Raw genomic sequence first — 15,352 nt, forward strand, 5'->3', positions numbered from 1 at the left:
GCAGAGCCTGGTCTGCTCGTTAAGTGAATGGAAGGCAGATTCTGCTTCCAAAAAAGGTTGCCTAACCAGTTGCCTTTTTCTGCTGACCGACTGTTTGGTGAGCGTTGGATGTAACCATCAAACAGTCCAGGGGTAAGGATTCATCCTTTCCTCAGCCCGGACACAACAAACCCCAACAGAGCAAGAGGCAGTCGGGGTTTTCGGCCTTTTCGAGGCTCGGGCAGGTCCCATTTTTCCTCGTCCAATGTGGACTCAAAAGGATCAGAGGAGCTAAGATTCTTAGCGGGCTCAGTCTCGCCCAAAAAAGCGACAGTCTGAAAACCCGCTTCCAAGGCGGCTTCCTCATGACTTGCGGCCTCGGTCGGTAGCAGGCTCTCCCGCCTTGGCGATATTTAGCTGCCATAGGTCAATGACCATTGAGTGTGAGACATTCTGTCTCACGGGTACAGGATAGAGCTCACTTCTCGTCCTCCAACTCGATTCTTCAGAATTTCTCCACCTCCCGGCCGGGCCGCTGCTCTTCTGCAAACAGGGTGCACTCTATAGGCAGAAAGAGTGATGACCCCCGTTCCTCTTCAGGAACAAGGTCACGGTTTTTACCCCAAATTCTTTGCGGTACCTATAACAACGGGCCGTTCCGTCCCGTTCTGGATCTAAAAATGCTCAGCAAGCTCGTGGACACCAGGCGGTTCCGGATGGAATCCCTCCGCCATGTCATCGCCTCAAGGTCCCAAGCATCATTAGGCATCAAGGATGCTTATCCACACGTGCCGATTGATCCAGAGCACTAGCGTTTCTACGCTTCGTTATAGGAGACGAACACCCTCTGTTCGTAGCTCTACCTTCCGGCTAGCGACAGTCCAACTGGTCTTCGCCAAGGTCAGGGCAGCAGTAGTCACAGTCCTGCACTCTCAGGGTCACTCTGTGGTCCCGTATTTAGACGATCTACTTGTCAAGGCACTCTCTTAGGAAACATGCCAACACTGCCCGAACGTTGCGCTGGAGACTCTCGAGAGTTTTGGGTGGATCATCAACTTTTTAAAGTCAGATCCGACCCCGACCCTATCGATAACATATCTAGGCATAGAGTTTCTTACTCTCTCAGCGATAGTGAAGCTGCCGCTAGACAAACAGCATTCACTACGGGCTGCAAGCTCTTCTTTAAGAACCAGTCGCACACATTGAGACGCCTCATGCACTTCCTACGTAAGATGGTAGCAATGGAGGCAGTTCCTTTCGCGCAGTTTTACTGCGTCCACTACAATGGGACATTCTCCGCCGATGGGACGAGGAGTCGACGTCCCTCAACAGAGTCGTCGTTCTTTCTCAGGCGGCCAAGGAATCTCTACGGTGGTGGCTTCTTCTCACCTCTTGGTCAAAAAGAAGGTCCTTCCTATCCCCGTCCTGGGCGATAGTTACGACAGACGCGAGTCTATCAGGGTGGGGAGCAGTTTTTCTCCACTACAGCGCTCAGGGTACGTGGACTCAGCAAGAGTCCACTCTTCAGATCGATGTTCTTGAACACAGAGCAGTGTATCTTGCCCTACAATCCTTCCAACAGCGGCTGGAAAGCAAGCATATCCGACTTCAGTCGGACAGCTCCACAGCGGTGGCATACATCAACCACCAAGGAAGAACGCGCAACCGGCAAGCCTTCCAGGAAGTCCGGCAGGTTCTGATGTGGGTGGAAGACACGGCATCCACCATATCCACAATTCACATCCCAAGTGTGGAAACTAGGAAGCTGACTTCCTAAGTCGCTGAGGTGTGGCCGAAAGAGTATGGTCTCCTCACCCGGACGGGTTTCAGGAGATCTGGCGCCGCTGACAGAGGCCGGACGTCGATCTAATGGCGTCACGGCACAACAACAATGTGCCAGCTTCATGGCACGGTTTCACAATCATCGAGCTCTGGCGGCAAACGCCTTAGTTCAGCATTGGTCGCAGTTCCAGCTACCTTAGGTGCCACCTCTGGCATTGTTGCCCAGAGTACTGCGCTAGATCAAGACCGACTGCGGCCGCGCCATCCTCGTCGCTACAAATTGGCCGAGGATGTTGTGGTACTCGGTTCTGTGGTGCCTCACGGTAGGCTAACCGGGGGCACTACCAGACCAATCAGACTGGCTGTCTCAAGGGCCATTCTTCCATTTGAATTCTACGGCCCTCAACCGGATGGTGTGGCATTGAGTCCTGGAACCTAGTGTCGTCAGGATTACCTCAGGACGTGGTTGCCACCATGAGACAGGCTAGCATACCAACGTCCGCCAAGATTGACCACAGGACGTGGAAGATGTTCTTATCTCGGTGCTCGGCGCAGGGTGTTTCTCCCTGGCCGGTTGCATCGTCTATGTTTCCTTCCTTCCTGCAATCTAGGTAGGAAAATGGGTTGTCGCTCAGTTCCCTTTAGGGACAAGTCTCAGCGCTATCTGTATTTTTTCAGAAACGACGACTTCCTCAGGTACGCACGTTCCTACGGGGAGTTTGTCTTCTCAGCACTCCGTACAAGCGGCCGTTAGAGCCCTGAGATCTGAACAAGGTTCTAATTGCTCTCCAGATGCCGCCTTTCGAGCCTTTGAAGGATGTCTCCCTTCCCGTTTTTCACGGGAAGTGGCCTTCTAGTAACGGTCTCGTCTCTTAGGAGAGTTTCCGAGCTAGCAACGCTCTCATACAAACTCCCTTCCTGGTCCTTCACCAGGACAGGATAGTTCTGCGTCCGGTTCCGGAATTTCTCCCTAAGGTGGTATCCCATTTTCATATCAATCAGGATATCACCTCACCTTCTTTGTGTCCTCGTCCAGTCCATCAATTTCAGAAAGATTTGCATCTGTTGGTTCTGGTGAGAGCACTCAGGTTCTACTTCCCGCATGGCGCTCCTGCGCCACCCGGATGCACTCTTTGTCCTTGTCGCTGGTCGGCGTAAACAGTCGCAAGCTTCCAGATCCACCCTTGCTCGGGGGCTCGAGGAACCAATTCTTGAAACCTACAGTTCTACTGGGCTTCTGGTTCTCTCAAGGCCGAAGGCCCATTCTACCAGAGCCGTGGGTGCATCCTGGGCATTACGGCGCCAGGCTACGGCTCAGCAGGTGTGTCAGGCACCCACCTGGTCGAGTCTACTTACTTTTACCAAGCATTATCAGATGCATACCTACGCTTCGGCAGACGCCAGCCTAGGTAGATAAGTCATTCAGGCGGCGGTTGGCCACCTGTAGGAGAGGGCCGTTTGGCGGCCCTATCATGAGGTATTCTTTTACCCACCCAGGGATTGCTTTTGGACATCCCAATTGTCTGGGTCTCCCAATGGAGCGACAAAGAAGAAGGGAATTTTGTTTACTTACCGTAAATTCCTTTTCTTCTAGCTCCAATTGGGAGACCCAGCACCCGCCCTGTTTTCTCGGGGTTTTTCTGTTTTTTCGGGTACACATGTTGTTCATGTGGTATGGTTCAGTTCTCCGATGTTTCCTCGGATTGAATTGGTCTTTAAACCAGTTATTGGCTTTCCTCCTTCTTGCTTTGGCACTAAAACTGGTGAGCCAGTGATCCCACTGGGGGTGTATAGCCAGAAGGGGAGGGGCCTTACACTTTTAAGTGTAATACTTTGTGTGGCCTCCAGAGGCAATAGCTATACACCCAATTGTCTGGGTCTCCCAATTGGAGCTAGAAGAAAAGGAATTTACGGTAAGTAAACAAAATTCCCTTCTTTCAGTAGACTTGAAAGAAACTGGACCTCTCTTCAGTATTGTCTTGGTAGACCTCTGTACTACGGTGACAAAATTATAGTTTGTCATTAGTCTGTATTATACCATGATGAATTTTCAGGCTTCAATTTACTGGATCTAGTGGGTGCAATGAATTAATTTCTGGGGTCTTATGTCAATATCATTCATTTTATTTTTTTTCTGTCTTTTAGGGCTTTTCTACTTTTTGGGATCTATTGTCAATTTTAGCCAAGACCCTGATGTTCACTTCAAATATATCCAGGCAGCTTGTAAGACTGGACAGATAAAAGAAGTTGAGCGCATATGTAGGGAAAGCAATTGTTACAACCCAGAACGTGTGAAGAACTTTCTCAAGGCAAGTGCAAACGCTATTCATTTTAAAGATACGTAGTAGTGGCACATTTTACAGCTTGATGGGTTATTAGAAAGGAACAGAATGATCAAGCAGAATCCAGCATATAACATAATCTGCAGATATTTTTTGTACAATGGGTCCAGTGTTTTAGCATTTAGGTTTACTTTTAAATCCAATTAAATTATTTTCCTGAATCTAAAGTTTTTATTACGCATATATGTTAGTTAATATAGAAATCTCCCACAAGAGTTGACGTCGATTGACATCTCTCCAAATCTAACTCATAGAGGCAATTTTTGTTAGCCTGGCCTCCAAATTGGATAGGGTTTGACATAACATTTGCAACACAGTAGAACGGAGGTATTCGATCTGCAGAGATTCGAGATGTTTTAGTTGAAATTTGTGACTTCATGATATTCGATTCCTGATTCACCAAAAAATAAAAAAACATGCCCAGCATAGTTTCCCATACCTCTGAGGCCTTAGTGAGAGGGCTGTAATCATTATACATTGCCCAGTAGAGCATAGTTTGTACAGTACTTTCCACTTTTAAAGTCACTGGGTAAGTTTCTCTCTCGAAGTAAGCTCTTACAGTCAGCATGGTGCTCTCTATCTCTCCTTCTCGCTGTTATTCTCTCTCGTTATCGTAATGTCTCTCGTTCTTTGCTTTCCCTCGTTCTTGTTCGCTTTCCCTCGTTCGCTTTCCCTCGTTCGCTTTCCCTTGTTCGCGTTCACTTTCCCTTCACTTTCCCTTGTTCATGTTCGCTTTCTCGCGCCCTCGCTCGCCCCCTGTCTCGCCCTCGCTCGCCCCCTGTCTCGCCCTCGCTCGCCCCCTGTCTCGCCCTCGCTCGCCCCCTGTCTCGCCCTCGCTCTCCCCCTGTCTCGCCCTCGCTCTCCCCCTGTCTCGCCCTCGCTCTCCCCCTGTCTCGCCCTCGCTCTCCCCCTGTCTCGCCCTCGCTCTCCCCCTGTCTCGCCCTCGCTCTCCCCCTGTCTCGCCCCTCGCTCGCCCCCTGTCTCGCCCTCGCTCGCCCCCTGTCTCGCCCTCGCTCGCCCCCTGTCTCGCCCTCGCTCGCCCCCTGTCTCGCCCTCGCTCGCCCCCTGTCTCGCCCTCGCTCGCCCCCTGTCTCGCCCTCGCTCGCCCCCTGTCTCGCCCTCGCTCGCCCCCCTGTCTCGCCCTCGCTCGCCCCCTGGCTCGCTCGCCCCCTGGCTCGCTCGCCCGCCCCCTGGCTCGCTCGCCCCGCCCCCTGGCTCGCTCGCCCCGCCCCCTGGCTCGCTCGCCCGCCCCCTGGCTCGCTCGCCCGCCCCCTGGCTCGCCCTCGCTCGCCCCCCTGGCTCGCCCTCGCTCGCCCCCTGTCTCGCCCTCGCTCGCCCCCTGTCTCGCCCTCGCTCGCCCCCTGTCTCGCCCTCGCTCGCCCCCTGTCTCGCCCTCGCTCGCCCCCTGTCTCGCCCTCGCTCGCCCCCTGTCTCGCCCTCGCTCGCCCCCTGTCTCGCCCTCGCTCGCCCCCTGTCTCGCCCTCGCTCGCCCCCCTGTCTCGCCCTCGCTCGCCCCCCTGTCTCGCCCTCGCTCGCCCCCTGTCTCGCCCTCGCTCGCCCCCTGTCTCGCCCTCGCTCGCCCCCCTGTCTCGCCCTCGCTCGCCCCCTGTCTCGCCCTCGCTCGCCCCCTGTCTCGCCCTCGCTCGCCCCCTGTCTCGCCCTCGCTCGCCCCCTGGCTCGCTCGCCCGCCCCCTGGCTCGCTCGCCCCGCCCCCTGGCTCGCTCGCCCCGCCCCCCTGGCTCGCTCGCCCGCCCCCTGGCTCGCTCGCCCGCCCCCTGGCTCGCTCGCCCGCCCCCTGGCTCGCCCTCGCTCGCCCCCTGTCTCGCCCTCGCTCGCCCCCGCTCGCCCCCTGTCTCGCCCCCGCTCGCCCCCTGTCTCGCCCTCGCTCGCCCCCTGTCTCGCCCTCGCTCGCCCCCTGTCTCGCCCTCGCTCGCCCCCTGTCTCGCCCTCGCTCGCCCCCTGTCTCGCCCTCGCTCGCCCCCTGTCTCGCCCTCGCTCGCCCCCCTGTCTCGCCCTCGCTCGCCCCCCCTGTCTCGCCCTCGCTCGCCCCCTGTCTCGCCCTCGCTCGCCCCCTGTCTCGCCCTCGCTCGCCCCCTGTCTCGCCCTCGCTCGCCCCCTGTCTCGCCCTCGCTCGCCCCCTGTCTCGCCCTCGCTCGCCCCCCTGTCTCGCCCTCGCTCGCCCCCTGTCTCGCCCTCCGCTCGCCCCCTGTCTCGCCCTCGCTCGCCCCCTGTCTCGCCCTCGCTCGCCCCCTGTCTCGCCCTCGCTCGCCCCCTGTCTCGCCCTCGCTCGCCCCCTGTCTCGCCCTCGCTCGCCCCCTGTCTCGCCCTCGCTCGCCCCCTGTCTCGCCCTCGCTCGCCCCCTGTCTCGCCCTCGCTCGCCCCCTGTCTCGCCCTCCGCTCGCCCCCTGTCTCGCCCTCAGCATTTTCAAAGTAATAGCAAGCTTTCCAGTATTGAGATTCGCTCAGATTCATGGAATTTGAATTTCAAAACATCCGCTCATCTCTGTAACACAGTAATTACTACAGATGTTATGAATGCTGATACAACCTCTGCTAGACCTGTGTTCTTACATATTGGTTCCTCCTGCCGTTTGCTGGCTAGAGAAAAGGGATATTCTTATTTAACTTTTTTTTTTTCTCCCATTTCCATCACCAGGAGGCTAAACTTACAGACCAGCTTCCCCTGATAATTGTCTGTGACAGATTTGATTTTGTCCATGACTTGGTGTTATATCTGTACCGAAACAACCTCCAGAAGTACATTGAAATCTACGTTCAAAAGGTTAGTTGTTCACGTACATCTTATTGTGGTAAGGCAGAATTCTGGGGATCGAAAGCCATTCGGCTGTAGTTAGGAGTTTGTATTTTGGGTTGGATTTACTTTGACTTCCACCACAGACTTGCAATTTAAAAACAGAGGTTTTCACAGAGAATAAAAAATGATTCACAAATCAGCTGTTACTAGTAAATTATGTAACTTATATGTAATTCTATTATGCCAGTCGGATAGGCTTCCATTCTTGTGATTAATACAGGATAATGTTTCCTGTATTTCAGCTATTACAGTCCAAGACTATTTATATAATTGTATATAATTAATTTATGGAATTTTTATTTTATTTTCTATCACTTCCACATTTTATCATGGATTGTTTTTTTTTCTGTGGTTTTTTTTTTCTCCCTTTTATTGCCATCCTCCTTCAATCATACTGCTGGTATCTTAATTACAACTGTAATTCTTTTCTATGGATAGGTTAATCCCAGTCGTATCCCAGCAGTTGTGGGAGGCTTGTTAGATGTGGACTGCTCAGAAGATGTAATTAAGAATCTCATCATGATTGTACATGGGCAGTTTTCGACTGATGAGCTTGTAGCCGAAGTAGAGAAACGAAACAGGTAAAGGATATTAAAGAATTTTCTGCCTTGTGAGAATGTAACACTGCCTCTGTTGCAAGTGTAATATAATTCTATAAACAATATCTATTAGAATATCATTATTAAAGGAACCTGTCACCAGATTTGTCACCTAAAAGCTGCAGCAACCACCAGTAAGCTCTTACATACAGTATTTTAGAATGCTGTATATAAGTGCCCAGCCCGCTCTGTCGAACATGAAAAAACACTTTTATTATACACCCCTGCGGGTCAGTCGGGTTTGATGGGTGTTGTTTGTCTCAGTCTGGTGCCGCTTATACTCTTTCAATCGCTGTCCTCCTTCCAAGGTCCGTGTGGATGACTCATCATACATCATTCACACAGAGGTCTCCATTGCGCTCCTGCGCATGCACACTTCTCTCTACCCTGCTGAGGGCAGAGAAAAGTATTGAAATGCACAGGTGCATTAAAAGGTCAAAGACTGCATGCACACTGCGATAGTTTGCTCTGCCCTCAGCAGGGCAGGGAAAAGTGCAGGAGTGCAACAGGCCTCTGTGTGGATGATGCAGGATGTATCATCCACACGGAGCTGGGAAGGACGACTGATGAGCAGAGAGAAGGCGCCGGACTGAGACCAGAGATGCTCATTGGACCAGACCACCCCCCCCAGGTGAATATAATAAAAAGCATTTTCTTCATCGTTCCTATGGGAGACCCAGACCATGGGTGTATAGCTACTGCCTCCGGAGGACACACAAAGTTACTACACTCAAAACGTGTAGCTCCTCCCTCCTAGCATATACACCCCCTGCTAGCCAGTCCTAGCCAGTTTCATGCTTTGTGTTTCAGGAGGATCACACACACATGCATTCTCTGATTTTGATTTTTGATTTTTCCTTTTGGACAAAGATTTGGAGAAAAGCGGGTCCAGTCTGGACTCCCGGCATGTCCCTTCACACCCCACTGCGGGGCTGCTGTTAAGGTTGATTTCAGGGCTGTATCCCTTTCATGCCGCGCTCCTTCACCATCCCATGCTGGGGCTCTGGCTTGAAGTGGGAGCCAACACGGTTCTCACTGCTTTGCAGGAGACCGGTCTCCATCCGCAGCCCTTTTGCAGGGCCCTGCTGGACGGAGCTATCACCCCCCAGGACCCTGGCAACCTGCGTCTCACAAGCTAAGTATATGAGACGTTATTACCACAGAAAGTGGTCTTTCCAAGGGTCCTTTATGTTTATTTATTGGGGGAATGTGTTTTATGTTTGGTGTTAACATTTCCGGCCGGTTCTCCAGTTTTCACTGGAGAACCGCGCCGATGGTGCCTGCACGTCGGCCGCATGTTTTACTCTAGGCCCCGGCTTCGCCTGGGGCCTAGTTTCGGTTTCCACTGTCTCTGCATGTCAGTCATGCAGAGAGGCAGTGTAGCTCCGCCCAGCGGCTGTGCAGCACAAGCGAAGGGACACTCCTCATTGAGGAAAGATTCCCTCCCCTGGCTACCTCACTGAGGGAATCCTTTTGCCGCTCTCAGAGTAGGCCCCGCCCCCTCTCCTCGCTCCGGTCGCCATGTTCTCAGCGTTCTCTGTGCCTGCATGGGCACAGAGATTCCACAGTGTGCCCCTCAGCTTGGAGGCAGAGCCGAATGATTGCTAATTAGTGGCCCCTCCATCTGCTCCGGTTTCGGTGGCTGACCCCTGAGGGAATCCTATTTCCAGGGGTCGGCTGTCCTGGCATCTGCTGAGCATGCAGCTCCCCTCTCAGGGCGTTTTCTGCTTCAGCTCGCTCAATAAAGCTCACAAAGGACTCTCCTTCTGGGCTCAGACCCCGTCCTCCTGACAGGGAGACGCAGGGTCCCCTGTCCTTCCCCGTCCCGCAGCTCCGATTACGAGCTGACTCACTGGACGAGGAGGATGTCTCTACCAGGGGCTCGGACGCTACTTTATGTACATTGATCCGTCCGTACGTGATGCAGAGCCAAATGATTGGATTGTGTCCATTATACTTGTACTGGACCTCCATCCGCCCGTATCAGGGGAGTATTCCCCGCTGGCAGAAAGGCATCAATATACCTTTAACAGGACGAGGAGTGTGTTCTTTAACCACTCCAGTTTTCAGCCTGCTGCGTCCAAGCTCACAGCCTGTCCTGCAGACCCCAAAGCGGGGTTCTGCGGCCTGTTTCCCCCTCCCATCAGAGGTGGTCAAGGAGTGTACTCATTCGCCAAACGTGGCCCCTCCAGTGTCCAGGCTTTCAGCCCGGATAGTTGTATCAGTGGCTGACGGCACCTCTATAGGGCTCCCACGGTACATTAGTTTTGTACTGGACCCCAATCCGCCGGAGTTACCTTACCTAGGAGAACACAAAGTGTGTTCCTTAACCACTCCAGTTTTCAGGCCCCTGTGACCAAGCCCAGGGTCCGCTCTGACAGTCGCTTCCCATGAAGCGTGATTCTGAGGACTGTGTTTCCCCTGTCCACCAATGGTGGTCAAGAAGTGGGCTCAGTCACCTCAGGTGGCTCAGCCCGGACCGTTATGTCAGTGGCTGATAGCTCCTCACTTAAGGTTTTGCGGTCCGCCCGGTTGTCCTTGGGCCAAGTCGGTATTGGGGCGGCAGCAGCTTCGTTTTCCTCAGCTTTACGGCAGTGCGGTTCTTTTGTACCTTCTCTGCTTGTCTGGAGGAGATGCATTCCCTCACAGGGACTCTATGCCCAAAACGGTTGCCTGAACTTCCAGACTTCAGTCTTTTCATCCTATGCCAGGTCTGCCATGCTGGACACCGCACGGCGGTGGTCTTGGATCCGCAGGCTCCTGTGGCTTCGGTAATGGAAAGCAGATGCCTCTATAGGGGTTCCTTGCTGGGCTCCCCTTTGGTGGGACCAGTCTCTTCGGAACCAACTGGATGAAATTCAGGAAGCTCTTGGCGGGGAGAGTTCTTCCTTGCCACAAACCTAAACTAGGGAACCTGTCCAGGACAGGAATCAGTTGAGGTTTTGGTGGCGTTCCTCCATCTGATCGTCCTCTAGCTCGGCCTTGGTTCATAGAACCAAATAGCTTGAAGCTGCGTCTTCAAAAGACCGCAGGAGATGCTACCACGGAGTCAGCTTCCTCCGAGCTATCTAGCCACGCCAACCACCTCCTTGGTCGGTGGCAGGCTCTCTCCACTTGGCGACGTATGGTTCTACCACGTCTCCGTTCAGTGGGGGCGGGATCATATCTCCCATGGCTACAGGATGGATTTCTGTCCACCCGCCAAACAGATTTTTTTCTGTCACCTCCCGGCTCCAAGGCCGCCGCCTTCTCACAGGCCGTGGCATTTCTTGCAGGCCAATGGAGTAATTGTACCGGTTCTCGACTGGGAACGGTTCTGAGATTTTTGTTCAAATCTATTTCTAGTCCCCGAAGAGAGCGATGCCTTCCGACCTAGATCTTTAGCTTTTTCAGCATGGTCAGGTGTGGCATTTTCACATGGAGCCTCGGTCTTGTTCCGTGTGTTTTTTTCACCGGATCAATCAAGAACCCAAGGAGATTCCCTAGCAGCCATCGGCATCAGAGATGCTTTTCGGCAGGGGTCAATCGCAGTTTCACACCAGCGTTGACTACGTTTTGCCATCGGAGTGGTCCAATTCGTGGCTCTTCCCTTGGGGTTAGCCACGGCCCCTCGAGTATTCTCATTGGGGCTGCTGTGATTAAGGTCCTGCACCCCTAGGGATTGGCAGTGATCGTTTGCCCTGGACGGCCTTCTTCTCGGGGCTTCATCCAGTGCAGACTCTTAGCAGAGTACTTCGCTTACTCTCGCCACTCTAACCTATTCGGGTGGCTTGTCATTCTGTTCAAGTCCACTCTGACTTCGAACCAGAGGTTCTCAGGGACGCAATTCGAGACTCTGTCGGCTCTTGTGAAGCTGCTCTTAGTCGATCAGTAGTCCCTCCGCTGGCGGTCGACGTCGTTCTATCAGACACCAAATACTGGTGCTGGTCAGACGGTGGCGTCAATGGAAGCGATTCCTTGCCCAGTTTCTCCTGCGTCCTCTGAGACTGGATGTTTTCCGCTGTACACGCGAACTCCCTCCTTCCACGGGGTGGTGGCTTTGCCACTGACCAGGGGCTCGTTTTCAGTGGTGGTTTCGGCCACTCTGTCTCAGGGACGCTCCTTCCTGGCCCCGTCCCGGGTGATCCTCACCAGGGTGCTGGTCTTTCCGCCTTGGGAGCAGTATATCTCCACCGTGGAGCGCAGGGCGCTTGGACTCTGTCCGCTCAGCCCTCTGGATCAATAGGCTGGAAATCAGAGCTCTTTCTCTAGCTCTCTACGCCTTCACCATCTGTTGGCGGCTAGGCACATTCGAGTCCAGTCGGAAAACGTGACAGCGTTTTCCTACATCGACTTCCAGGGCGGGACACTCAGCCGCCTGGCAATCTTGGCGCCTCAACATTCTTCAGTGGACAAGGGACTCCTAGTCCACCGTATCCGCAGCCCACATCCTAGATGTCAAAACTGCGAGGCAGACTATTTCAGCTGTCCAACCGTGGTCCACAATCCTCAGGTTTTGCGGTAGACACACTGGCTCATGTTTGATCCCAGCTTCGTCTCTACCTCTTGCCCAGAGTCCTGCGCAAGATGAGTAAAGGGGGCCGTCGGGTCATTCTCTTACTCCAGACTGACCCAGGCAGGCTTGGTACCCTGACCTGCTCCTTTTGTCCGTTAGGTTGCCATGGCATCTTCCGGACCGTCCAGACCTTTTCTCAAAAGGTCCGTTTTTTCCGTCAGAATTCTGGATTCTCAGATTGACGGCGTAGCTATTGAGTCCTGGATCTTGGCGACTTCTGGTATCCTTCCTGAAGTCATCTCCGCTATGACTCGAGCTCCAAAGTGTCCTTGGACCTTTTTAGCCTTGCCGACCCTCCTGTCCCTTCCACAGTCCGGTCTACAGCTAGGACTATCCCTCATTAAGGAACAGGTCTCGGCTCTGTCAGTATGTGCCAGCGGCGTATCGTCCGGCTGGCTCCGGTGCGCTCCTTTAAGGGCGCATCTCACATCATTCCGCCTTTCCGGCGGCCTATGGAGCCCTAGGACCTTAATCCGGTCCTCCCGGTTCCCGGAAACCCCCCTTTGCGCCTCTTAGGGAGGTTTCTTTGTTTCATATTTCACAGAAAGTAGTCTTTCTAGTGCCTATAATTTCCCGCCAGGGAGTTCTGGCGGCACTTTCTCTGAGTCACCCCCTTTTTGTTTTGGTCTTTTGCATCAAGACAAGGTGGTCTCCGTCCGACTCCGGACTTTTTTCCCTAAGGTGGTTACAGCTTCCACCTTATCCGGGGCAATTTTCCTGCCTTCCTTTTGTCCGGCTCCTGTTCATCGCTTTGAGGAAGCGTTGCATATCCTGGATCTGGTGCGGGCGCCCCGGATCTATGTGTCTCGCACCGCCGTTATTAGGCGGTGCACCTCTCTCTAGTACTGACTGCTAGTCAGCGTAGCGGTCTCTCGGCATCTAAGCCGACCCTGGTTCGTTGGCTTAGGTCGGCCATTTCCGAGGCCTACAAGTGTACTCAAGTGCCTTCCCCGCCGGGGATTAGAGCACATTTGATCAGACCTGTCGGTGCCTTTTGGGCTTTCACGCCAGGCTACGGCTCAGTAGGTCTGTCAGACTGCAGCTCGAATTAGTCTGCATACTTTTTCGAAGCTCTATCCAAGGCATGCTCTTGCTTTGGCAGACGCGGGCTTGGGCAGACGCATCTTTCAGGCGTCTGTCGCCCATTTGTGAAGTTGGGTTTGCCTGCTTCTCAGTTGTCTGTTTATTCCCACCCATGGACTGCTTTAGGACGTCCCATGGTCTGGGTCTCCCATAGGAACGATGAGAGAAAAAGAGAATTTTGTTACTTACCGTAAATTCTTTTTCTTATAGTTCCGTCATGGGAGACCCAGCACCCTCCCTATTGCCTGTTGGCAGGTTTCTTGTTCCGTGTGTCTTCACCGGCTGTTATTGTTGTAGACAGACGTTCCGGTTCTTCCGGATTTTACTCTGTCTCTTCTTGTGGGTGGATGTCCTCCTTCAGCTTTTGCACTAAACTGGCTAGGACTGGCTAGCAGGGGGTGTATATGCTAGGAGGGAGGAGCTACACGTTTTGAGTGTAGTAACTTTGTGTGTCCTCCGGAGGCAGTAGCTATACACCCATGGTCTGGGTCTCCCATGACGGAACTATAAGAAAAAGAATTTACGGTAAGTAACAAAATTCTCTTTTTTTTGTTATATAGAGCGGTTTGAGCTCTTATATACAGTATTTCATACCGCTGTATATAAGAGCTTACTGGTGGTGGCTGCAGCTTATATGGGACAAATCTGGTGACCGTTTCCCTTTTAAGTTATTCATATTTCTTCTTGGTACATGTCTCCAATTGCATCCATCCTAGTAGGACTATATTTAATTTGTCATTCTTCAGTTCATTGGATGGTAATTTACAGATCTTTTTACACTTCTTTTATCAGGTTAAAGCTGCTTTTACCATGGCTTGAATCCAGAATTCATGAAGGATGTGAGGAACCTGCTACCCACAATGCTCTGGCAAAGATCTATATTGACAGCAACAATAACCCTGAACGCTTCCTTCGTGAAAACCCTTTCTACGACAGCTGTGTGGTGGGCAAGTACTGTGAAAAGAGGGACCCTCACCTTGCTTGTGTAGCCTATGAGAGGGGCCTTTGTGACTTGGAGCTAATTAAGGTGGGTGCTTGGGATCTGCTAATAGACTAGCATTCAAGCCTCATTAAGTAAGGAAACCTTTTCAAAAACTAAATGTGTCTTTTTTTTATTTTTTTTGTGTGTAGGTGTGCAATGAAAACTCCCTATTTAAGAGTGAAGCACGGTACCTTGTACGAAGGAAAGATGCAGATCTGTGGGCCAATGTACTGGAGGAAAACAACCCTTTCAGACGACAGCTGATCGATCAAGTAAGCTGATGATGAAACTATAAATAGCTTTTCTGGTTACATACCTCTGTAAGTTGAGAGATTTAGATTCTTTTTCTTCATCTTACGAGGTTTTGTAATTACTGGATGAAAATTCTTCAGCATAGAACGTGGTTGGTGTAAGGGGAAATCCTTCTTAATATCACAAACAACTAATGCCAGATTGGCGATGTTTGTAAGTGTAAGTTCGGTTCAGTGGGTGCAGTCGGACTTTACATAAAGTTCGGTTTGGGACCTGGACTTGACCTGAACCTCCTTGGAAATAACTCATTGGGAATTCTCTCTGCCAACATGCAGCCACCCTTAAACAGAACTCTTTTGAGGGAGGGAGGGAGGGTGGGTGAGGTTTTTCCATTACTAATTTTTTTTTTTTTTTTTACTTTATCTTTTTTTTTTTTTTGAGGGGGTGCACACTACATCTGATAATACTGTTGTTACCCCCATTGCAAGCCATTCAAACGCTGCAAGCGGCTTGCCCTGGGCCGAGCACAGAGTGTACCCAAGCACAGCGTTGTTCGCTCTAGTGGCCAACATACGTAAAGCAGCCAAACTGTTTTTTTGTTTTTGTAAAATCAGTTCAGTACAAACACCGAACTTCAGGTTTGCGCATCTCTAATCTTAGGTCAACAGTGATTTCCTGAGTAAAAGTGCTATGATTATTCATCCTACAGTTTTCTTTCCCAGTTTCACCAGTTACCGTATATGCCGGCGTATAAGACGACTGGGCGTATAAGACGACCCCCAACTTCTGCCCTAAAAATATAGAATTTGGGATATACTCACTGTATAAGACTACCCCGCTCCCAAATGAAAAAAAGTCTGCTTTGATTGCAACATGTTAATTTTAATTCCGCGAGAGCCGTACAATATGTTTTTAAAGGGCCATTGACAGATCAATCGCTCCAATGTTCACTTAGTACAGCAA

At 52.1% G+C, this 15,352-nt stretch overlaps 1 protein-coding gene across 1 annotated transcript in view; it reads left to right on the forward strand.

Annotated features, from left to right (window-relative positions):
* LOC142249600 (clathrin heavy chain 1-like) overlaps positions 1-15,352 on the forward strand; it is a 154,110-nt gene that overhangs the window by 100,812 nt on the left and 37,946 nt on the right. Inside the window, exons 14-18 of the mRNA XM_075321317.1 lie at positions 3,907-4,070; positions 6,760-6,885; positions 7,357-7,499; positions 13,948-14,182; positions 14,287-14,409. Coding sequence (XP_075177432.1) covers positions 3,907-4,070; positions 6,760-6,885; positions 7,357-7,499; positions 13,948-14,182; positions 14,287-14,409 — 791 coding nt within the window. The remainder of the gene's footprint in view (positions 1-3,906; positions 4,071-6,759; positions 6,886-7,356; positions 7,500-13,947; positions 14,183-14,286; positions 14,410-15,352) is intronic.

Source organism: Anomaloglossus baeobatrachus, chromosome 1 (assembly GCF_048569485.1).
Source record: "Anomaloglossus baeobatrachus isolate aAnoBae1 chromosome 1, aAnoBae1.hap1, whole genome shotgun sequence".
NCBI lineage: Eukaryota > Metazoa > Chordata > Amphibia > Anura > Aromobatidae > Anomaloglossus > Anomaloglossus baeobatrachus.